At 36.2% G+C, this 25,741-nt stretch overlaps 2 protein-coding genes across 11 annotated transcripts; one reads left to right on the top strand and one right to left on the bottom strand.

The window, feature by feature from the left end:
- The first annotated feature begins 832 nt into the window (after positions 1-832).
- Positions 833-12,163, top strand: LOC306882941 (heterogeneous nuclear ribonucleoprotein H-like). Of its 10 annotated transcripts, none has more exons than XM_079437956.1 (12): positions 856-908; positions 1,472-1,569; positions 1,650-1,805; positions 2,516-2,659; positions 3,266-3,404; positions 5,682-5,860; positions 7,707-7,763; positions 7,852-7,955; positions 8,062-8,197; positions 9,268-9,351; positions 9,436-9,534; positions 11,397-12,161. In XM_079437956.1, exons 2-12 carry the CDS (start codon positions 1,485-1,487, stop codon positions 11,498-11,500), a joined length of 1,287 nt encoding a protein of 428 aa, XP_079294082.1. In that variant the 5' UTR covers positions 856-908; positions 1,472-1,484; the 3' UTR covers positions 11,501-12,161. The 10 variants fall into 10 exon arrangements, with proteins under 10 accessions (XP_079294085.1, XP_079294084.1, XP_079294087.1 ...); XM_079437955.1 differs by having other exon boundaries at positions 882-900; XM_079437959.1 differs by lacking the exon at positions 7,707-7,763 and having other exon boundaries at positions 833-900.
- LOC306882940 (RUN and FYVE domain-containing protein 1-like) lies at positions 11,663-25,680 on the bottom strand. The gene is made up of 17 exons (XM_079437951.1): positions 25,329-25,680; positions 23,597-23,770; positions 17,609-17,726; positions 17,408-17,509; positions 17,140-17,263; positions 17,003-17,064; positions 16,734-16,869; positions 16,504-16,605; positions 16,118-16,234; positions 15,560-15,727; positions 15,372-15,469; positions 15,032-15,151; positions 14,270-14,399; positions 14,019-14,113; positions 13,676-13,724; positions 13,311-13,388; positions 11,663-13,232 (listed from the first exon to the last, which is right to left on the bottom strand). The coding sequence occupies exons 1-17, from the start codon at positions 25,582-25,584 to the stop codon at positions 13,089-13,091; spliced, it is 2,073 nt and encodes a 690-aa protein (XP_079294077.1). The 5' UTR covers positions 25,585-25,680; the 3' UTR covers positions 11,663-13,088.
- Between the last annotated feature and the right edge of the window lie 61 nt (positions 25,681-25,741).

Genomic DNA, 25,741 nt, shown 5'->3' with positions numbered 1-25,741 from the left:
TAAAAGCGTCTGCTAAATGCATAAATGTAAATGTATATATAGAAGCCAAGTTCCTACAAATAAATAAATATACAAATAGTTAGTTATTTAGTTATAATAATAATTATGACATTAAAAAGTCTATGAGAAAAAAAGGTATAAGATTAAAAATAGAAATTATGAGATACTGGGTAAACTTTATGAAAAAACTACTAAACTGCTTTTTATAAATAAAAAGTGCGATTAAAATATGCTAAATCATATTTTCGACTTTTTGCGTCATAATTACTTACCAAAGCATTTATTTGTTTGTCTGTCTGTCAAAACTTGCTTCCATAATTATAGGATAGGATATCCTCTTTTCAACAAATGGTTAGCAAAAGGTTAACCTTTATGAAAATTATGTTTGCCAACCCCAGGGGGTCAAGTTAATTTTATATGAGATTATTATTATTGTTGTTGTTGTTTTTATTAATTTATTTTTGTGTGTGTTAATGATATTTGGAACATGTCTAAGTTTTAAACTCAGTTTAAAAACAATTAACATTAATAATACTGTTGTAAATGTAGCCTTTATATTATATAGCCTATATAGAAAGAAAAAATATTGATATTTTATTCAGACTTGTTGAGTGATAGGCGAATACGAATTTAAACCTTTTTATGCAGTCTATGATATAAACAGAAACTGTTAAGGTGTGAATTTTTTTATTTGAATGAGATTATCAGTATGTCAGTATAAATAGTAACATAAGTTCCTGATAGTGATAGAGAATGTACTTCATGTAGGCTACTGAAATAATATGGATTATGTGTGTATAGATTTAAAGCGCTGTAGCGTCACATCCCAAACAGAAGGTGTCGACAAATGCCTCTTACTTTCTGAATCCGCCTCAGATCAGGGAAGAGCAACGTTCATATGTGAGCAGGTCAGCTTTTTTATTCATTTACTTATTGTAGACATATATAAGAAGTTGTATGGTAAAATACTTTATTAAGGTGCCGATAAATCACATCACGTTGCTTCGGTTGAGTAGACGAAGCGTCTTTGGGGGGTTTATCAGAAGGTATGTGCTTGAGCTAGCTCGCTAAGCTAACAGTTGCGTTTCCTCAGTTATGCTAAAGAGTTTCCCTCATATATTATGTAAATAAATATTTGCTTTTCACAGAGTCTTGTTTTATGCTTAAAGGAATTTTCTTGTTTTTTTTTTCGTTTTGACTGAATAGAGAATGAAAAGAAAATGTTTAGGTGCATGATTGATTGGATTAGCTTTTAATTAATTTTTAGCCCTGCCCTGTTGTTTATTAATTTATTTTGGCTGAGCATTTTGCTTTATATGTTGTATGTCAGGGGTAGTTTACCATGCAGCCATGCTTCATTTGAAATGCAGATAAGTGTCTGATATTCAGATCTCTTTATAGTATAACACAAAAACTAATATTTTTTTTAGTGTATTATAGAGTCACAATCCCATATATTGTGTTTAAACAGGGTTGTTTCCAGCATGGCGGATGGAGAGGGTTTTGTGGTGAGAGTCAGAGGTTTGCCGTGGTCCTGTTCTGTTGATGAAGTTCAGAGGTTCTTCTCAGGTAAAAAAGTCCTCTGCTTAAATCTTTTCCACTTAGGTTTTATTCCCTGCCTGATTAATTCTAGCTAAATTTCATTGTAGAGTGCAAAATTGCAAACAATGGGACAAGCATACACTTCACATACACACGGGAAGGGCGACCAAGTGGAGAAGCATTTGTCGAGTTGGAATCAGAAGAAGATCTTAAAATTGCAGTGAAGAAAGATCGTGAAACCATGGGCCACCGTTATGTAGAAGGTAGGCAGCTTCTTTTGCCTTAGTTAGGATCCCTAAAGGAATAATTCACCCAAAAATGAAAATGTATACACACACAGGTCATCCTTGAAGTTGAATTTGTTTCTTCATCATAACAGATTTGGTCAAATTTAGCATTGCATCACTTGCTCACCAATGGATCCTTTGCAGTGAATGGATGCCGGCAGAATGAGAGTCCAAACAGCTGATGAAAACATCACAACAATCTACAAATAATCCACATAAATCCAGTCCACAATTAATGTCTTGTGAAGTGCAAAACCGTGTTTTCAAAGTCGACATTAACATATTTGTTTAGAACTGTTTCAGACTGTTTTCACTTCTAAACCATGCTTGATCTGTGCATATTTCAGATGCACAGAGGCAATGGTTTGAATTTTAAAATGTCTTGATGATGGGTTTGTTTCATACAAACACAGCTTTTCACTTCACAACATGGTAATTGATGGACTGGAGTCATGTGGAGTACTTGTGATGTTTTTTTTTTTATCAGCTATTTGGTCATTCTGATGGCACCCATTCACTGCTGAGGATCCATTGGGGAACAAGTTATGTAATGCTAAATTTTTCCAAATCCGATGAAGAACCTGAATGCTGATGAAGATACAAAGGGGTTCAGCAAATAATGAACTGGTGAACTACACCAAAAATAATTCAAGATAAAATACTGATCGATTCATATGTGCTTTCAGTATTCAAATCCAATAGTGTTGAGATGGACTGGGTTCTGAAGCACACCGGACCGAACTGCCCGGACACAGGAGGAGACGGCCTGGTTAGGCTTCGCGGTCTGCCTTTTGGATGCAGCAAGGAGGAAATTGTCCAGTTTTTTGCAGGTATGTCCGATAGGAATTTTGAATTGCCCTTTTTACTCAAAATTAAGCAGTATGCCACCATTTATCTTAGGTTTATTTTAGTTCATCGGACCATCATTTGCACTAAAATGAGCTTTGAACATTAAAATTAAAGAGCTCAGTTCCAGTCGTATAATCTTTAAAAATTAGGAATAGTTGAAATCTTAAGAATTGGACCATCCAGAAGGACCAAGATGGGTCACTTTTTATCCAGCGTTGTCTATGTAACTATTAGAATTTGTGCTTTTCTTTTCTTTTTTTTTTTTTTTTTTCTTCTGAATTAAACTGCCTCAGCCCTTTCTGCACAACAATCTAGATAATTTTTGGGGTTTACCAAACAAACAAGAGATGGGTTGAGACAGACGCTCTAGAGGCATTTGATTTAAGTGACCCCTCTTTTTCTTGCACAAAATTATCCATAAATTGTGCAAGAAAAGTTTCAAATGTATTGTGGCCCCATTTGGAATGTTTATGTAGTACCATTTCTCATTTGACATAAAGAGAAACCCATAGAATAATATATAGTCTTGTTAATGGGCTTGTGACTTAATTTGTCCCCCACTGGGGTTATCTGTCCTTGGGTTGAAGGGTTGGAAATCGTGCCAAATGGGATAACATTGCCGGTGGACTTCCAGGGGAGGAGTACGGGGGAGGCCTTCGTGCAGTTTGCTTCACAGGATATAGCCGAAAAGGCTCTAAAGAAACACAAGGAAAGAATAGGGCACAGGTGGGGATGGTTGGTTGGTTGCCTGGATACGTTGCTTTTCTTATGGTGTTCACCTCAATAAATCATCCACTGCAGAAATGGCAAGATATGACCACAGATGATTTGACAGCAAACAAAAAAAACAAGGAAGAATAGGTCCAGAAGCATTAAAGATTATGAATTATTAGTGCTGAGTGAACCATTAAGTTGCACTGTGTAGATTTAGAGAGAAAACTGAATGTGGGTACTTTTGAGACAGTTTAGTGAATTTTTTACTCTTAACTGCTATTTACATGAGCATTCAAAGCATTTTGGGTTGTAATGGGCAGTTATAACAGCCAGATGTATTGAAGTTGCGGTAGAATTTCAGCGCAATTTTTCTGGCAAAAAGCGTTCATCGTAAATTGTTTATAGTGTAGCGATGTATGAAGCACAGTTCACAGAAGACACTTTCAAACCAAGCAGCTTTCTGATGGTTGTAGTGAATTTGTGAAAAGCATGAACCTCTTTCAAGATCTGCAAGGGGAAATCTTTTGTCCTCTCGTGAAATTCACGATCATGTGGATTCCTTTGAAACTACTGGATTTCATCTGTAATTGCACCTTAATACAACATTATTTGGACTTTTTATATGTTTGACATGAGTAATATTGTGAAATATTTTTACAGTCTAAAGGGATAGTTCGCCTAAAAATGAAAATTGTCATTAATTATTCACCCTCATGTCGTTTCAAACCCGTAAGACCTTTGTTCATCTTTGGAACTCAAATTAAGAGATTTTTTATGAAATCCAAGAGCTTTCTGACCCTCCATAGACAGCAACACAACTGACACGTTCAAGGCCCAGAAAGGTAATAAGGACATTAATAAAATAGTCCATGTGATATCAGTGGTTCAACCGTAATGTTATGAAGCTACGAGAATACTTTTTGTGTGCAAAGAACACAAAAATAATGACTTTATTCAACAGTCATTTCTCTTCCGTGTCAGTCTTCGTTGTGCATTCACACCAGTATCACGAAGCATGTGCAGGGTGCTGCTCAGGCAGGAGCCGCCGTTCTGACGTAGAAATCGGATGCAATATACCTTGTTTACAAGCAGAGACAAAACAGTTGTCATAAACATGTCTAAAGAGTTTGACAGAGGATGACTTTTTTTTTGCCCAACCTTACTTACTTGAACGAGAATTATACAGACGATGAACTAAGAGAGATGGATGTTCTATGTCAGAACGCTGGCTCCTGTGTCAGCATTAAATTGTCATGGCACTGTCGTAAACACACATTAAAAACTGACACGGAAGACAAGAAATTGAACAAAGTTGTTGTTTTTGTTTTCTTTGTGCACAAAAAGTCTTCTCGTAGCTTCATAAAATGATGATTGAACCACTGATGTCACATGGACTTTTTTTAATGATGTACTTACTACCTTTCTTGGCCTTGAACGTGTCAGTTGCGTTGTTGTCTATGCAGGGTTAGAAAGCTCACAGATTTAATCAAAAATAACTTAATTTGTGTTCTGAAGATGAATGAAGGTCTTACTTGCAACGATATTAGAGAGAGTAATTAATGACAGAATTTTCATTTTTGGGTGAACTAACCCTTTAAAATAACTGTTTTCTATTTGAAAGTTTTACAATGTAATTTATTCTTGTGATGCCAAAGCTGAATTTTCAGCATCACCACTTCCCTCTTCAGTGTCACAGAATTCTTCAGAAATGATTCTAATACAATGACTTGCTGCTTAAGGAACTTTTTTTTTTTATTTGAGATGTTTGACGTCAACCCTTCCCTTCTTGATCAATAGCCTAGTCACATGGCCACTCAGCACTAAGTTTTATGCAATAGGAATCTCTCAGTTTTTCTACCATTTGAAGATGTCAGATCACGAGGACCCAGTTAAACAGGTAATACAAAGTTAACCCTAACAGTCCGAAGTGCTTTGCTAACAGAGAACGAAAGCAGCGTGTCAGTCCAATAAGACCCAGACCACAGTAACACATTGCCAGCTGCCTTCGGGTGACCATAAGAAAAGTTCTTTGTAATGAAGGGTTGAATGAAACTAAATATTTAAGGGTTCTTTATTTTCTGTCTCTCTGTCTCTTTTTTTCAGAAACTGTTACGTAAAGTCACTGAACGGAGAGGCTGACTGTTAATTAGTGTCATCCCAGAGTCATTTTTACTAAGGCTGTTTGTTCATTACACCCGTTTTCAGACAGCCCTTATTTATACTGCACGTAGGAATGCTCGTCTCTTGCTGGTAGACCCTGGTGCCATTACTCTGCATTTATGTCCTTAGGTATATAGAGATCTTCAAGAGCAGCCGGGCGGAGGTGCGCACACATTATGAACCTCAGCGTAAGGTTATGGGCATGCAGAGACCAGGCCCCTACGACAGGCCTGGAGGCGGCCGCGGCTACAACAGCATGGGCAGAGGAGTCTCCTTTGAGAGAATGAGACGTGGAGGCTACGGTGGAGGTGAAGTACTTTTGGTTGCTATAAACATTGCTACAAATACTATTGATAGAGCTTAATACTAAACCTTGTATATTGCTTTAATATATCTCACTATTGTTCATAAGTTTGGGGTTGGCAAGATTTTTTTCTAAAGTATTTTATTCTCATCAAGGCTGCATTTATTTGGTCAAATATCTGGTAAAAACTGTAATATTGTGAAAAATTATTACAAATTTCAGTAACTGTTTTCTATTTGAATATATTGTCATTTATTCTGTGATTCAAAGATGAATTTTCAGCATCATTACTCCAGTCTTCAGTGACACATGATTCTTCAGAAATCATTCTAATATGCTGATTTGCTGTTCAAGAAATATTTGTTGACATGTTGAAAACAGTTATGCTGCTTAATATTTTTGTGTAGGGCAAAAAAATCGATTTTTCGATTAATCAGTTTATTTAATGACGTCGTTCCGAAATCGATTCTCAAAAGCCGCGAAACGATCTTTTCCGGTATTTATTTCAGCACACATTTAAAACAAGATCTGATCAATGTGATTCTTATCATTAGTCTTCTCCACTAGATGTCACCCTTATTTACCGTGCGCGATGTTACAATAGAAAGCCTGTCATTCATTCGGTGCTTATGGCGGAGATGAGAACCAAGAACAAAGCCATACGCGTGATTTGTAATACTCAGGTGAAATACTACAATAATAATATATAGTAATACTATAAATCTGTGGAAGCATCTGATATCACACATAAGACGCCATGATTTCATCTTCTGCCGTCTCACTATATGATGATATTAACACACGAATATTTCATTAATTTTACAGTTGTTTAATTTGAGAAAACTACTGTCATATCACATGATACACAGCAGCTGCAAGTTCCTCATGGCAACCCGTCAAAATAAAAGTTTAGTTTAACATTAAGAAACTGTCAGAATATAAGACTCAATGCTACTAATAAATATTAATAAATCTTTATTTTTAAAGGAACAATCCCATTTGTTTTCTTTTTAATTTTAACAGTAAACCTGTTGTGCAGCACTTTGTTTGCCAAAAAATAAAAGGGTTTAAATTAAATTTGATTAGGATAAATTAAATTAATGTTGTATGCCTTCATCTGATTACCAGAAAAATTAAGAACATTTTATAGGGCCCTATTATTGTTTAAGAAAGGACCCTATACAAAAAAAAGAATAGGTTTAAAATACAGGCCTGTGGTTCTTAATTTCTTTATTAATTCACCATTTGTAAACTGATGTGTACTGTTCATTTCTTAGAAATATCAATAGCTTTTGTATTAAAACTATATTCACTGAATGTAATAAATAAATAAAAAATCGAGAATCGAATCGAGAGCTATCGAATCGGGACATCTGAATCGATATCCCAGCCCTATTTTTGTGGAAGCTGTGATACATTTTTCAGGGTTCTTTAATAATTTATAATAATTTTATAAAAACATACAAGAAAGTCTTTATAAAACTATTTTCTGTTACTTTTGTTGAGGTAATGCCTTGCTGAATAAAAGTATCAATTAAAAAAAAACTTGATGACCCCAGATTTAATTTTTTGTGGATATTATACATTTTATTTCAGGGTTATGTGATTGATAGAAAGTTAAAAAGAACATTTGCTATCACTTTTGATTTAATGCATCCTTGCTGAAAAGTATCAATTTTAAAAACTAAAAAAAATAATAAAGTACCACAGACTTTTGAATGGTAGTGTGCATATAAAGAAACATATAGACACTATGGCACTCGGTTGAAGTAGTTCCAAAATAATAGTTGCAGATTTGGGCTGCTAACTGAATAGTTGTAAAGGAATAGCTTTGCTTTTACTCTGTTCAGATAAATCTTTGAATCTTGCTCTGTTTCTACAGCTTCCTGTCAAGATACTTTTGCACAGTTAAGTAAAACAGACAGCGAAAGGCTTATCAGGTAGAATATATATATATTTTTTCTTAACTTTTACTTGCTCTTATTTGCCTCAAAGATGGTCGTTATGGAGACGGCGGCTCCTCCTTTCAGAGCACAACGGGACATTGTGTGCACATGAGAGGCCTTCCATACAGAGCCACTGAAACTGACATATACAATGTGAGTCCTTATGCGCACACGTTTATTTCAAGTATCTGTTAATACAAAGTTTATTTGATTACATACATGTCCTGTTTACTGTCTATCTCCATGTTTTCTTCTCTAGTTCTTCTCTCCACTGAACCCAGTGCGTGTTCACCTGGAGATCGGCCCTGATGGAAGAGTAACGGGCGAGGCGGATGTAGAATTTGCCACACATGAGGACGCCGTAGCAGCCATGTCGAAGGACAAAGCCAATATGCGTAAGTGTTAGAAGAGGAAACAAAAGTAAAACTGAATGATTTTCATTAAAGGGATAGTTCACCCAAAAATGAAAAGTCTGCTGTTTGTTTACCCACATCCTTAAAAATATATTCTTTTTTGTGTCAGCAGATGGAAGAAATTCATAAAGGTTTGGAACTACTTGAGATTGAGTAAATGATGAGAGAATTTGTTTTTGAGTGAACTATACGTTTAAATTCAGTCCTATTAATGGGTCTTGAATGTCTGCATTGTTCTATTGAAGGAAACGGAACACCTTAATAAAACTTTGGTTATGATGGATGATATTCTGGAGTATACTTCATTTTTGTATGCGTTCGCTAGCGTATGTGTACCGTTGAATGTGCAGTCTTTCAAAGTATCCTCCATTTGATAGTGTGAGCGAACGCAGGCGGTCGATACATACACTATGGAAAGCATCATCTTTGTCCAGCATTTGTTGTTTTTTCTAGAAGTTATGACCAATAAAAATGTCTTTGTACTCTTGCGGCTCTCTCATAACCCCCTGACACAAGCGCTTGTCAGTGCAGTCATCTATTGTTGTTGCACTCTCCGCTATTTTGTTGTTGTTGTTGTTGTTGTTCTGACTCTTTAGTTTAGTTTTCTACTGTAAAACAACGGCCCGGGCCAATGCTGCCACCTTGTGGAACCACTGATTAGTGCAAAACCTATCAATGCGCAAAGTACACGCAGTTACAAAAATCTGATGGTGCTCGTACTATTTTGTTGATTCAAATTCAGGTCGCGCACTGTACGCTGACACTCGCGCACGTGTAAAAACTGAAGTATACTTTGGGCTTAACTGACAACACTAAAGGACAGTAACTGTAACACAGTTTTGAATTATATTGTTGGAATTACTTTAAAAGCAACTTTTCAAGCTGATGAATGACAAAAACATTGATAGCCAATCAGAATCCACTTAGCATTTAAACCAGCAGACGACAAAACTGTAGCATGTGCTTATTATAAACAGAATGTTCTGTTGGTGTGGATGCTACGTACATTTTGTTATTGTTCTTGGTGTGAATGGGCTTTTATTCTCATGCAGAGCACCGTTATGTGGAGCTGTTCCTAAACTCCACGGCAGGGGGTGGAAGTGGAGGATACGGTGGCCAAATGATGGGCGGTATGGGTAAGACCCCTTCTTCACCTCTCCTTGAGACTTTGGTAACTTTTACTGAGCAGCTATCATAAATGCATAATTGCCACTCTGCAGGAAACCAGTCGTCATACGGACACAGCAGCCAGCAGATGGGCTCTGGCTACAGCGGAGGTTATGGTAACCAGAGTGGCATGGGGGGCTACAGTGACTACAGTGAGTGTCAGCTCTTCCGTAGCTCTGCTAGCCGGTTCCCTGCCAAATCCTATCGCCCTTGGACCCCTAGGGGTAGCTGTTTGTAATGCCTGATTAAAAAGCCTTTCGTGTTATCCTGTTGTAGCTGATCAGGTAAATACAATCATAATTAAACAGTACTTCAATGCCAATAATATAATTTTAATAAAGTTTGTCTGGATTTTACATTGACTACATAGTATCTTTCTTTTGAATAAATGTGTACATTTCAATTTCATAATGTTCACATTTAACAGAGAGCAAAATTCAGTAAATGTTGCATGCAAAATGCGTAGCTTATGGTGTTGGTTAACTTACTAACCAAAACAAAGGCATTTAATTTGATCTTTTATAAATGACATCATCTGTGTCCCAATTCTGGGGCTGTATTCTTCGAAGTCTATGAGTGCCAAACCAAGTATTGTTTAAATGGGATGGTCTCGCTAATGATGGATTGCTCTTGTTGCATAGAAACTGTGACAGCTGCTGTTAATGGGTGGCAGTAAAGTAATGGGTGGCAGTAAATTGAAACCCAATACTACATTTAAAAGTGCAATTCTGCTTTTTCTCTCAATAAGAGTCCTCTTATTACTGGTGAATTACAGTGAATCTTGGGATAGTTTGGGCTGTGAAGGATCCATCTGTTGCATCCCTCATGGCCTGGGAAACAAAGGACGCATTTTGAGGCTGCATTAATGCATGTAGCCCTGTATTGACGTCTTCGGAATGCAGTCTCTGAATTAGGACATCCAGAATTTGTACGCAAGATATATAATTTAAAAAAATGCTGATGGTTTTATTGATTGCATTGTGCTGGTTTATTGACGCATGTTGCTGGTTCAAGCTGGTGGAATCTTTTAGGGGTCCAAGAGGGTTAGAATTTGACGCATCGCTCAAGGCCCTATCACATGACCTCCATCAAAAGTCTCCCAATCATCAAACCAGCTTTATCTCTGACACTGGATTGCATGCACTTTAAATGATGTAATGTTTACCCTCCAAAGTTTAAACTGTTTCGCCTTTGATCCCATCTGACCATTTAAATTGCAGTTATTGATTGCCAAAGAGTTACATGGCTTATGCCATTGTGTAAAAACACTATACGGGTGGGTTTCCCAAAATCAACCATGGCCACAAGTTCCATTGTTAACAATAGAGTTTAATGGAACTTGTGATCATATTTACCTAACGATGCATTAACGATGGCTGTCTCTTATGATACTGTTTATTGCTTTTGTTTGCAAATTCATCTGGTTTTAGCTGTTTTTAGGTATTTTTCTTTAAATGAACTGGGTTTAGCTTTTTAACAGTTTTAGCTGTTTAGTTTTTAAGGTTGTTTTTTTTGTTGCTAAATCAGCTGTTTTTAGCTGGTGTTTAGCTTTTAAAAGTAGTAATTTAAAATGTAAAAAAATTAAAACGTAACTATTTACTGAAAAAAAACTGAAACGCTGTAAACTTCAAGCTTATAAAACTACTTCAAACTTTCTGGCTAGACTTTTTCAAGCCAACTTAAATTTGTAGAGAGAACTTTTTCAAAGTGTTAGTAATTTTGTTTTTGTCATTGGAGTTTTTTGTCTATATAGTTTTTTGTTATTTTAGTACATCGTTAAATTACATTAAAATGAAAACTTGGCAACTAGCTGAAATTAATTTTGTATTTCAAGTGACTGTTTTTGTAATGGTTTTAATTTGTGTAGTTAACTATAATAACCACGTAAATCACCTTCATGACAAACCTGCATCCTTTGTCATGTGACCAGGCCTTGAGAATCATAGTATAAATGAGGATTCTTTCCGCACTGAGAACTCCCTGGTCCTAAAATGTGTATTTCTTTTCCTGTCAGGTAATCAGGGCGGAATAGGGAGCAGTTACTATGGTGGAGGGAGCCGTGGGTCCATGGGAATGAACGGCCTCAACAGCGGCATGGGTGGAGGCTGGGGGATGTAGCCTCCGGGCCTTTCATAGCTGCTTTATAACCTTCATTTGAACAGTGTCCTCTTTCATTTGTTTGTTCTTTGTTCCTTGCTCCCTTCTAAGTTGTGTTTGGAGCTGTGCACAAGCAAACTTTTTCTCTTTTGACGTGGTTGAAAACAAATCCTGACTAGTGGTAATTTGTTAAAGAGAAACTCTTTATTTTCTGAAATGTGAATCAACCCATGTATCACACTGGAGAGGTGCCTGTAAATCCGTTTTTACAGTAGAGTATTAAAGAGGTGATTTTTATTTCCTATATGAGCCAACTTTATCAAAGCCTTTTGTGCAGCTTGACGTCTTCGCACACAGAGAGTTTACCGTCAGTGATTGTAGCATCATATCTTAAACCTTTGGCTCCTGCAAAGGTGTTTTGCATGTACTTAATGCTTATTCCAGGCCGATCATTCAAAGAGAGTTTAAGTTTAAAGAAAAAAAAAAAGATTTTTGTATAATTTTAAAGCATGGTGGGAAGTGGACGGGTTTCATTTAGATGCATGTTACTGTTTGTATTAGCTTTTTTCCCATACAGTGCATCACCTGTGATTTCAGTGTAGTGGACAAATGTCTGATTCCTCATGGCTTCACAGATGGATTATTACTTTGAGGCAGTGTTTATTAAACTGTACACAATTCTATAAAATCTTCAGCAACTTCATTACAGCTTTATGAACAGAAAAGGAGACAAAAGAGGGTACAACACAGGAATCTGTCATACAATCTAAAATAGACATTTTGTATTCAGAGCCTTAAAAAGTTTTATAAAAAAAAAAGAATTCTTTGACTCGCATGAGCAAAAAAAGTTGGAGAAAATACAATTCATCTGCTCTTTAGTCTTGCATACTATAATGTGATTTTACCTTCGGACAACAAAAAAATCATTTACAGACTTCATGCCTCATTCATGATATTAGCAGAACGAATGGGTTCATAAAACCTTTGTTATTCAATTCTATTTATGTAAGAATGGTTTTTATGATTTAAACATTTTGTTGAACAATTCGCATATCTACTAACTTTAAACAGGACCTTGTCCCAACTTTTGACTTCTGATAGTGATATATTTTTGTATGACATGCAGATTAAATCTTTTTAGCACAAGCACATACACTAAAAAAGTGATAATTAGTGATAAAGATTACAATTCAGTAATTCCATGTCTCCTTAAAAAATAAAATAGAACACTAGAATTTACAAAATCATTACAAAATTAATTCTGTCCTATTTTGATAAGAAACTAAAAAGCATGAAGAGTATTGAAATATGAATCCTCTGCATCCACTCTTGGTGAACACGTGAAAGGCTTATATATGTTAGTGCTCTCCCTAAAATGGAGACTATCATTATAAATACAATCAAATTAATGTTAGTTTCTAATTATCCTTGCATCTTCCTGTCAAAAAACTTTGCATTTGGTTTTGCAACAATCAATGATTTTAGTCAAACGGAAGCCAGTGGTTCAAGCAATTAATGCAAAAGTGTTAAAAACAGAGACTGAGAGTTTGATTAATACAGTTAGCCTGTAGTTTCTCACACACATGATCAGCAGAGATGTTGAATGCTGTCAGGAGGAGCCGATGGAGCTTCTCTGGAGCAGAAGGGCATGGCAGGCGTCACACACGCGGACAGGTCTGGGGTATGAGGAGAGAGCCAGCTCATTACTGGAGCAGCTGTTGCAGTAGATGTCTCCACAGTTCCTGCAATGGTGCTTCAAACAGAAAAGAAAAACAAGAGTTACATGCCAAAGACTGAGATGTAGTGACCGACAGAGTGGAGCATCACTCACCTTTCTCCGAGAGATTGAGAATTCTTTTTGGCACTGCTTGCACTGTGTAGCTTCATCATCTTTTAACCAAGCATGACCCTGGAAAACGGATAAGAAAATTAATTAAAATAAAAAATTTGGATACTGAACGTTACTTGTTACTTAAATTATTGGATAAAAAATTAATACCTTTATTAAGCAAGGATTAAAATGATCAAAAGTGACAGTAAAGACAATTTTACAAAAGTCATCAGTAAGTGTACAAGAAGTTATACAGCAAAGTAAAAAGAAAAAAAACGAATACTTGGAAAGCAATACTAAGAAATAATCTTTAGCTTTGCAGAGCAAATGGACACATTACAGATAACCTCATGAAGCTCTTTTACCTTCAAAGCTTTGTTGACCTCTCTGAAGTCCTCCATCTTGAGTTTGGATCTGAAAGCAGGATTTTAGTTCAAGACATTTAGCGTGCTGCAAAGTTCGTCGGTTATGAAATGAACACTTTCAGCTGTAAAGCAGCTCTAAAATGACAAAAGCATCATTCAAAAAAAGCATCAGCTGAAGTCAGTTCAGCGTTGATTCAATTCAGTTCAAATAGACTGTCAGTGTTGCAGAGTTCGTCAATTATTATGATACACATTCGATTCAGCTATAAAGCAGCTCCAAAGACGACAACTGTGAACTGTCATTATCCAGAAATATCAGAAAATGTGAGTTGAGCAGTCTTACTGGCTGAGATGAAGGCCCATCTCCTGTAGAGCCTGTTCCTGCTCCTCACACAGCTGCTGGAGCTGTTTCTTCTCCTGGCGAAGATCAAGCAGCTCCTGTGGAAACAAAGGTAGAGTGTTCTAGATTGAAGCAGTCATAATTTATTAACACCATAATACAAAAACTTCACTCATGCTTTGATTTTGTATAATTAAAAGTCTTTATTGACTTGTAGTGCTTAGTTTTATGGCGGAAGCAGCAGTGTATCTGACCGTCTGCAGGCCCTGCAGCTGCTGCAGTTGTGTGCGCAGCTCTGCGCTGTTGTCTTGTTCTCTCTGCAGCTCCCTCTGTAGGTTCTGCCGCTGCTCCTTCTCTGCGCTGAGCTCTGACTCCAGGCCTGCCCTGAAAAGAGAACAGAAACAACATGTTAAAAAAAAAAAAAAAAAAAAAAAAAAGAGTAGTGAAATTATGACAACCCCTTTAATAAAGGAAGAAAGTTATTTTTTTCACCCCATCTATTTAAATTGTTTTTTAACTTTACATAACAAAAACAATTGGGGGAATACATAAATTAAAAATTATAATTAAATATTTTTTTTAAATGTTCTCTAATGCAGGATGAGATTTCTAAAGGGATTATAACAGTAAATGTAAATTCGAAACAAATACTTAAAAGCTGGTTTAAATTTAAAGCGATAGTTCACCCAAAAATGAAAACTCTGTCATCATTTATGCACCCTACACTTGTTCCAAACCTGTATGAGTTTATTTCTTTTGCTGAACACACAAGAGAATATAGGTAACTAAACAGTTGACGGTAGCCATTGACTTCTATAGTGTTTTTTTTTTCCATACTATGGAAGTCGACTGTTTGGTTACCAACATTCATCAAAATATATTTTTTGTGTGTTTATCAGAAATGCTTAAGTGTGTGTGAGAAATGATGACAAAATATTTATTTTCGGATGAACTATCCCTTCAAGGTGTCTATGACAGCAAAGTTAGCGCATTTCTAGAAGCCTGATTTACACTACCTGAGTGTGTCGAGGTCAGCAAGACGCTTCTGCAGAGCGTTCACTTTCCCTTTCATCTCTGATTTCAGCTCATTCTGGCTTTCATCCGTGTTCTTGCGCACATTTTCAGAATTTTGAAGCCTAAGGAGCAAATACTCATGTTTATCAGATCTATAAAAACTACATGCATATCATTTACTACATATCTGTGATCTTCATGTTGTTTCAAACCTGTATGACTTGTTTCACCTACATTCTTTCAAAGATCATAAGGAAAACAGTCATTAGGTTTGGAACAACATATAGGTGGGTAAATAATGAATCATTTTGAGTGAATTATTCCTTAAAAATGTCCTGGCACCTCTGCTCTAGTTCCTTCATGGCTGCTTCCATCTGAATCATCTTCTTTTCAAGCTCTTGCATGTCCTCCACTTTTTTCTGGGCCACTCGGTCAGACTCCTTATAGGTTAAACGACAAGGCTTAAGTTTCAACTGGTTACAGGTAATCCTATTCCAGTAACATGTTGTTCAGACAATAAGATGTAACACCTGTGCTTTGTTGAACATCTGCAAGTTGAGATTCTTGACTTGGTCTAGCTGTTGTCGAAGTGCGACCAGCGCGTCTTGTTTCTCATGCGTGTCCTTTTCCAGGAGTTTCATGGCAACTTCCATTTCCTGCTTCAGACCGATCTGCAGCTCCAGCTCCTTTTGCAGCTCCTGATTTGCCAAACAGTTAATTCAGAGACTTTGACTGGCTCCAAAAAATACTATATTTACATTCATCCATTAAAGGGATGAAAATTCTGTCATCATTTATTAAGTTTTTCTTCTGTTGAACATAAAAGAAGATATTTTGAAGAATGTTGTAACCAAACAGTTTCTGGGCCCCAGTGACCTTCATAGTATTTTTTACATACTATGAAAGTAATTGGGGACCAGCAACTTTTTAGTTACCCACATTCTTCAAAATATCTCAGAAAAAAGAAACAACATGAGGGTGAGTATATATTTTTTTTTTTTTGGGTCCCTTTAATACCATGTAATACAATACAGACTCAAATTTGTAAATGATTTTGCATTTTAAGATGAATTATTTTACATTCTTACCTGCCGGATTCGTTTCTCCTCCTTGTATTGCTTCCAAACTACACTGTACATTTCATCCAAACCCTGCCGTGTCTGACGATATGTTTCTAGCTCAACCTGGCTGTCTTGTTGAGTCACCTAAACAATCCAAAGAGAGTACAATTTTGCTTAGAAAATAAAACGGTCTAGATGGCAGGTAACTTTCTTGTGGAATGACAAAATACTGCATGGATTAATTTATTAGTAATAAACCAAAGACAGGCCTACATTTGGCCATTTTTAGGGTCCTGGCGTTAGACGTTCCAAACTTTTTCTAGCGACTTTTCCAGTGAACAGATGCAGATTTTTTTTTAAATTATTTCATACCGATTGTTTTCATAATACAACATTTCTATTGCAACTCTCACCTCTTCTTTCCTCTGACTAGATTGGAGAATTTTTGCATTTTCTTGTTTAAGTTGTTCCTGCTCTTCGCGCAGAGCGTTGATTCTGTCTGTGGCTGCTGTAAGCTGTACAAAAGACATCAAATAAATATATTTTTCCAAGTTAATCCTGTATTTAATAATGTGCACAATTTAGAACCAAGAAATTACATAATATAAGGTCATAATAAAGTCCATAAAAATCAAGCCACCACCTCCTCAATGAGTTTGCTGTTGGTCTTCTCCAGTGAGTCCATCTTGGCCTGAAGATCCGTTACTGTGCAGCTCAGATGCCGGTTCAGTTCTTCTATGTAGTGCTTCTGGTCAAGAATGGCTGTCATTTTTGAATCACTGTTCGCAGTTAAAGAATCAGAAAGAGTCAAAATTACTAAACTAGTTCAAAAATAACTAAATAATAGTCTTGTTTCTAGCCATGTAATTAGTGATTTAATGCTTAATCTTTGCTAAGTGATCACACACTCACTCCTGTGTGTTCTCAGTAGCTTGCGGATCCTTTAGATACATTGAGAAGTCAATGACGCCCACCTGCAGAAACAAAAACACAGCATGTTTAGCATCAGTGTCATCTGATAACATGGTTTGGATGGCTATATGTTTTACCTGGGAATCCAAATCCTCTCCTTTCACACAGAGATTGGCATCGAGCACATTCAGACCCACCAGCATACCTACAATAACAGCCCCCTCCTCCTCCATTATAAGAGCCCCGGGGTCATAAAACTCCCTGAGACAGAAAAACCCCCCCCACGAATTTACATTGGGAAGCCCAGAATTGAATAGCACTACAGTACTGTATTTTGTATGATATTAAATAAATTCTATAGAAGAGTCTAAATATTAAATATCATTGGAATTTAATAGCTCTTACCCAAGAAGTTCTCTTCTATTTATTAGCACTTTCATGTAGTCTGCGATTTTTTTCTGCATTAGAGCCAGATGCAGCCACGCTCGAGCTCGCCCGAGGCCAGTCCTGCAACAACACAGAAGTACAGATCAAATCACACTCTCCTATTACTCTGTTTCAGACAGGATACTATATTTAAGACAAACGCTTGCGATAAGCACCTACTTGATTCCAGGCATATCCCGCACACTGGTGGCAATGTCAGCTGACTCAGGGCACAGTTTCTCTATCAACTCCAGAGGAGCCCAGATAGACTTATTCTGACCAATGAAAGTCTTCTTTACTGCACAAGAGGTGAGACAGAAACATGCAGGATTTAGGCCATAAAATAGGTTAATTTCACAAAATCTGTCAAGAATATCTAGGTTTTAAACTCCAAAATTAAAAATAAATAAGAAAAATAAGAGAAAAAAAAATCACATTTTCCTTCATGAAATGTAGCCTTTAAGTTTTCAAAATAATTAAAACACATTTGCCTCCTGAAAACAATTATATATTTTATATACACACACACACAAACATACACTTTATTATTAACACTTTGAAGCAGCTTTATTACTGTTGACTAAATTAAAAACATAAAATAATTTTCATTGCTTGAATAAAATAAACATGAACTGAAATAAAATATGATATGATATATATATATATATATATATATAAATAAATTAACATTTCTTTCAGCAAGTAACCAAGGCCACATTTTCCATTTCTGAAAACAGACAATATAAAAGCTAAATTTAATATTAATAAATATTAATAAAACTAAAACAAACAAAAAAAAACAAAAAATAACACTGCTCTGAAGTATTTATAAATCATGGAGGTATTTGTTGTACTGAAAATTATGTAATTTTCAAAACTAATTACATTGCAGCATTTTATTTTTAACTGTACAATAAATATTTTTTTCATAATAAAAACGACTGTATTACAATAATGAGAATCAACTCAAACTGAAAATAAGAAATGTCCAGCAATAACATTTCAAGTGGAAAATGTGCACCATCCAAACTAAATATACTTCATTTTCATAAATAAGTAGATAGATAGATATTAAACAAATGCTTTTAAAATATTTATTTTTGGAAAAAATAATAATACACACACACACACACACACACACACACACATATATGTATGTTAATAATACACACACACACACGTGTGTGTGTGTGTATTATTATTTTTTCCAAAAATAAATATTATATATATATATATATATATATATAGTGCCCTCCAAAAGTATTGGAACAGTAAAGACAAAATTGCTCTGTTGGCTGTGCTGTCAAGACATTTACAAATATGATTAAAAGATGAATATGAGACAGAACTACAGAATGTCACATTTTATTATTAGCCGTTTCAACTCATAAGTGTTTTACCAAATAAAAAGAACAGCACTTTTAGAGTTTCATCCCTCTATCTGATGTGAGCATAAGTATTGGAACAGTTGCCTCACAGGTCTTCCTAAGTGATCAGCTGTGTCCTGTTGCATTAAATCTTTAGATATTAAAAGCAGGGAATGTGTCGTATCAGTTATATCCATTACTTCTGTATTCTGAATCTTGCATTCGATGATGACACGCATAAACCAGGATGAAGACAAAAGGAGCTGACTTCGAGAAAAGCAAGCAATTTGGATGCTAAAAGAAAAGAGGAAGTCAGTTTGAGCTCTAGCAAAAACAAAGGGCATGGAGAAATCAAGAGTTTGGAAACCACCAGCAACCAACAATGACCTGATCGGCTGAGAAAACAACAGTAGTTGATGACAAACAAATCATAAAAGCTGTGAAAATTAATCCTAAAAGACGTGTCTGTAAAATCACCAACAACTTCCAGAAAGCTGGGGTGATGCTCTGACAATCTACTGTCCTCAGGAGACTTTGACACAGAATTACAGATGCTACACAGCAAGATGCAAACCTCTGACCAGCACCAAATATAGAAAGGCAAGATTAGAGTTTGCAAAAAAGCACAAAGGTGAGGCAGAAGAGTTTTGGAACTGTGTTTGTGGACCGATGAGACAAAGATGAACCTTTATCTAAGTGATAAAGCAAAAATGTGGAGAAAAAAAAGGGAACTGCAACGATCCCAAGCATACAGACTCATCTGTAAAGCATGGTGGAGGTGGTGTCATGGCATGGGCATGCATGGCTGTCTCTGGAACAGGCCCTCTCAACTTTACTGATGGCTTAATGTATGATTATAGTAGCAGAATGAATTTGGAAGGGTACAAAACCATCTTGCCTACCAATATTCAAGAAAATGCCACCAGATTCATTGGGAAGTGCTTCATATAGCATCAGGACAATGACCCAAAACACCCTGCCAGTTCAGTCAAGGAATTTATAACGGCAAAGAAATGGAAAGTCTTAGATTGCCCAAGTCAATCTCCAGATTTAAATCCGATTGAACATGAATTTCACCAGCTGAAGAGGAGAGTAAAGGCAGAAACTCCCCAAAACAAGCAACAATTGGAATTGGCTGCATTAAAGGCTGGGAAAAGGATTTCAAAGGATGAGACCAAGAGTCTGGTGATGTCTATGGGTCCCAGACTCACTGCTGTGATTGTGCGCAAGGGATCTGCAACTAAATAATAGCTTTTAATCTTTTATATCTGCCTTATGTTCAACTGTCCCAATACTTATCCTCACATCAGTTAGGGTGATGAAACTCTAAAAGTGCTGTTCTTTTTATTTGGTAAAACATCTGTGTGTTGAATCACCCAATAATAAAATGTGACATTCTGTAGTTTTGTCTCATATTCATCTTTTAATCATATTTGCAAATGTCTTGACTCCACAGCCAACAGAGCACTGTATATATACAGGTACATATAAAAAAAATTGAATAACGTGAAAAACTGAATTTTTTGTAACTTATTTCAAAAAGTGAAACTTTCGTATATATTTTACATTCATAACATGTATAGTAAGACACTTCAAAAGTTTTCTTGTTTTAATTTAGAAGATTAGAGCTTACAGCTCGTGAAAATCAAAAATCAGTATCTCAATATATTAGAATATTTATTATATTTGAGTTTCATTAAACGACCATCCCTACAGTATAAATTCAGGGTATCTCTTGTTCTTTGAAACCACAATAATGGAGAACACTGCTGACTTGGCAATGATCCAGAAGACGAACATTGACGCCCTCCACAAAGAGGGTAAGTCACAGAGGGTCATTACTGAAAGGCGTGGCTGTTTACAGAGTGCTGTATCAAAGCATATTAAATGCAAAGTTGACTGGAAGGAAGAATTTGGGTAGGAAAAGGTGCACATGCAACAGGGATGGCCACAAGCTTGAGAAAACTGTCAAGCAAAGCTGATTCAAACACTTGTGAGAGCTTCACAAGGAGTGGATTGAAGCTGGAGTCTTCAGGAAAAGGGCTACCAAGCCACTTCTGAAACAGAAACATCGGCAGAAGCATCTTACCTGGGCTAAGGAGAAAAAGAACTGGACTGTTGCTCAGTGGTCCAAAGTCCTCTTTACAGATAAATTCAAATTTTACATTTCATTTGGAAATCAATGTCTGGAGGAAGACAGGAGAGGCACAGAACCCAAGCTATTTGAAGTCCAGTGTGAAGTTTCTGAAGTCAGTGATGATTTGGAGTGCCGTGATGTCTGCTGGTGTTGGTCCATTGTGTTTTATCAAGTCCAGAGTCAATGCAGCCGTCTACCAGGAGATTTTAGAGCACTTTATGTTTCCATCTGCTGACAAGCTTTATGGAGATGCTGATTTGCTTTTCCAGCAGGACTTTAGCACCTGCCCACACTGCCAAAATCACTTTCAAGTGGTTTGCTGACCATGGTATTACTGTGCTTGATTGGCCAGCCAACATGCCTGACCTGAACCCCATATGGGATCTATGGGATATTTTCAAGAGAAAGATGACAAACAAGTCGATCCAACAATCCAGACGAGCTGAAGGCTCAATAGTGCCTCAGCAGAGCCACAGGCTGATCTCTTCCATGCCATTCCTCACTGATGCTGGAGTTTGTGCTAAAGGAGCCCCGACCAAGTATTGAATGCATAAATGAACATACTTTAAAGAACTTGAACTTTTATGTTTTGCAAATACTTTTTTTGATTGATCTTAGGAAATATTCTAATATTTTGAGATACTGGATTTTGACTTTCACGAGCTGTAAGCTCTAATAATCAAAATTAAAACTTTGTTTTTAAAAACAAAGTTACTTTACATACACTTACTTTACATGTAATGAATCTAAAATATATATGAAAGTTTCACTTTTTGAAATAAGTTACAAACAAATGCAGTTTTTCACGATATTCTAATTTTTTTTAGATGTACCTGTATGCATGTGTGTGTGTGTATATACACACACACACACACACACACATATATATTCAGTGCCCTCCAAAAGTATTGGAACAGTAAGGCCAATTCCTTTATTTTTGCTGTAGACTGAAAACATTTGGGTTTGACATCAAAAGATGAATATGAGATGAGAGATTGACATTTCAGCTTTTATTTACAGGTATTTTCATCTGGATCTGATACACAACTTAGAAGATAGCACCTTTTGTTTGAACCCACCCATTTTTCATGTTACCGAAAGTATTGGAACAGATAGAATTAACAGATTAAAGTGAAAAATACTTCATATTTAGTTGCAAATCCTTTGCTTTCAATAACTGCATCAAGCCTGTGACCCATTGACATCACCAAACTTTTGTATTCTTCTTTTGTGATGCTTTTCCAGACTTTCACTGCAGCCTCTTTCAGTTTTGGGGGGTTACTCCCTTCAGTCTCTTCTTTAGCAGGTAAAATGCATACTCTACAGGGTTTAAGTGTGGAGATTGGCTTGGCCAGTCTAAAACCTTCCACTTCTTGCCCCTGATGAACTCCTTTGTTGTTTTGGCACTATGTTTTGGGTCATTATCTTGCTGCATGATGAAGGATCTCCCAATCAGTTTGGTTGCATCTTTCTGTAAATTGTCAGACAAAATATTTCTGTCGACTTCTGAGTTAATTTTGCTGCTGCCATCATGTGTTACATCATTAATGAAGATTAATGAGCCTGTCCCAGAAGAAGCGATGAAAGCCCAAGCCATCACATTACTTGTGTAATGTGTACTATAATGTACACCTGTGTACACTGTGTTTCAGATGAGCTTGTATGTTTGTATCATGAGCAGATCCTTTCTTTCTCCAAACTTTAGCCTTTCCATCACTTTGGTCCATAAAACCTTGTCCCAGAATGTTTGAGGCTCGTCTCTTATTCTTCTTGCTAATGAGTGGTTTGCATCTTCTGGTGTAGCCTCTGTACTTTTGTTCATGAAGTCTTGTGCGAACAGTAGATTGTGATGCCTTCACTCCTGCCCTCTGGAGGTTGTTGCTGATGTCACTAACAGTTGTTTTAGGGTCTTTCTGTACAGCTGTCACAATGTTTCTGTCATCAACTGCAGATGTTTTCATTGATCTACCTCTTTGAGGGGTGTTACTTAGTACACCAGTGGTTTCTTTCTTGGTCAGGAGATTCCAAATGGTTGTACTTGGTATTACCAGTGTTTGTGCAATGGTTTGATTGATTTTTCATCTTCTCTCAGCTTCACAATTGCTTGTTTTTCACCCATAGACACCTCTCTGGTTTTCATGTTGGTTACACGTCTAACTAACTATAAATGCAGTCTGCACGGATCTGAAACTGAGCGCAGACATTCAGTGCTATTTATTGTTTGAATAATCAATTAATAGGACACACCAGGGCAACAAAACACAGCTGTCAGTCACATGTTCCAATACTTTCGGTAACATGAAAAATGGGTGAGTTCAAACAAAAGGTGCTATCTTCTAAGTTGTGTATCAGATCCAGATGAAAATACCTGTAAATAAAAGCTGAAATGTTAATCTCTCATCTCATATTCATCTTTTGATGTCAAACCTAAATGTTTTCAGTCTACAGCAAAAATAAAGGAATTGGCCTTACTGTTCCAATACTTTTGGAGGGCACTGTATATATATATATATATATTTTTTTTTTTTTTCCCTTTCTTCTCATTTGATTTTGAGGGTGAAACGTGACTGGTCACCAGAATATGTTTTTGTGAGCGTTACCTATATGAATACAGTAACATTTCGTAATTCTAAATTCACTTTTAAGATTTATGTCCCATCTCACCTTTTAACCCATGTTTAAGGCAGTGCTCCAGAACCACAAAGAACTGCTGCAGATGTGGATATTCAGAGTCCAGCGTGCGGCCGAGACTGAGGGAGGACTGGATCAGAACCTTAATGCTGAGCTTCATCATGCTGAGGAGATTTGACCTCTCCACCACCATGGGATCCTTCACAGCTGGACAACACAGATGCATTAGCACAAACACTTCCTGTGGCATCTGCAGGATTAATCAGCTCACGTTTGCTTAGTTTAGCCGGTGAGTCGGTGTAATTAAGTGCAAATGAAAAACAATGACTTAAATATTACGGTAACTTGGAATAACAAACAAAGAGTCTTAAAGCGAACTTGAGGGGAAGTGGAAGTTCCTGCTGGAAATAAAAAAATATTCAGAGTCAGGAAGCAGGTGCATTATTCATTTCCTGTATACCGTAATGGTCTACAATACAATTATGTCATATGTTGGAATTCTACCACAAAATAAGCCACAGATGTAGGTTATGTTCTTCACCATATAACACTAGCTGCATTAAAATTGATAAATTACTTATTATACTCATAGACGCCTAAATGGATAATGGCCCGATAAGAGTTGCAAGGATTAAGCTCATGAATACACTAACCTGCGTGATGCAATCAACTGGACCTCTTCATTCTTTTGAATGGTAGACTTATAGATCTCTATTACAAAACTGTACTGTTTGATGGAGCAGTGCTGCAATCAAATGATACCATGGTTCTTTGTATTTCTAAAGTACATAATTTTTACTATATTCATATACCATAGTATTTGGGCAGCTGACATGACATTTCAAACAGTGTCAGCAGTGTTCTCTAGTTTGGCATGTTATATTTTTGAGTATTTATACTTTAATCCACAATATAATTTTTACTAGTATAGTTTCAAACTTCTCATAAAGAAAATACACAAGCAAGCATGACAGGGTTTTCAAAACAGTGAGACACAAGGGAGAGCAGGAGGAGAACGGAAAAATTTAGAAAAAAACAGTGTAAAAACAATAAATAAATAAAAGAATATGATTAAAATAAAGTAACAATAATTGGATTAAACTGGCAACTTGATTCAAAAAAGTAACAATAATTAAAATAAACTACAGTATTACCGTTTAAAACTAAATAATTTAAAAAGTAGATTAATTTAAAGCGTAAATAATAATTTAAATATTTTTTTAATAAATAATTTATAATAGAATAAATAAAAAAATGATTTAAATAATACACAGTACACTATATTAGGTAGAAGAATACTTTAAACAATATACTGCACATATTTTCATTACATTATTAATATTTCCTAACACAAAACTGACTGGGTATTTACATATAAATGCAGTTACTGCCATCTAAACTATGACACTGCATGCGATATTTGTAGTTTCAGATAGTCTTTTCCCACAGGGCTAAAAAAACAATAAAAAAAAAGTGTTTATTTTAAATTTCATGGTAATATACACACCTTCCCTTATACATTCGTACCAATCAGAACGTCATATTTTCATGTTGCATTTAAAAATGTAAAAAAATAAATAAATTACGTTGTGAAAAAAGTACTGTGCATATGTATATTTAATATGTATATTTAACTTGCAAAAATATGGCATTACCGTTGTACTTTATTAATTGTGTTATTGACTACATATCTTACTTATAAGCGCAGTCAGTTAACTTTCTTATCCCTATATTTAAATATTAGAGCGCTGAAGAGGTGTCATACCTGCTGTCTTTAGGGGATCTGAGGGGTGTTGTGATGTGTCCGATCCCTTTAACCCCGCGCTGCTCAGCGTCTCCGTCGCTTTACGAGCAAACGACAGAATCGGCGCCGACCAGGAGCTGTCTGCCCGTTTGTCCTTCTGGACCTCGTCGGTATCGTTGGCGACATCATTTTGCTCAGGTTCCGTAGTCTCTGGTTCTTCTTCTTTTGCAGGAATGTCTTCGCATTCAACTTTAGCGTTTGAATCCTCGTCCGCCATGTTTACATGTCAAAACATGTGACTCGAGACCAGAGCAATCGGTTTTTGATCGCTCAGGGGAGACAAATCGATCGGCGATTGAGGAGATTTTCTGATCTATATTTAGACATCAATTGTTTTTAAAAATAGAAAGACTACTAAATACATTAAAATTAGA

This window comes from Barbus barbus (assembly GCF_936440315.1).
Source record: "Barbus barbus genome assembly, chromosome: 17".
Taxonomy (NCBI): domain Eukaryota; kingdom Metazoa; phylum Chordata; class Actinopteri; order Cypriniformes; family Cyprinidae; genus Barbus; species Barbus barbus.
The sequence above is the reverse complement of the archived record's forward strand: the minus strand, read 5'-3'. Positions and strand labels throughout refer to the sequence as shown.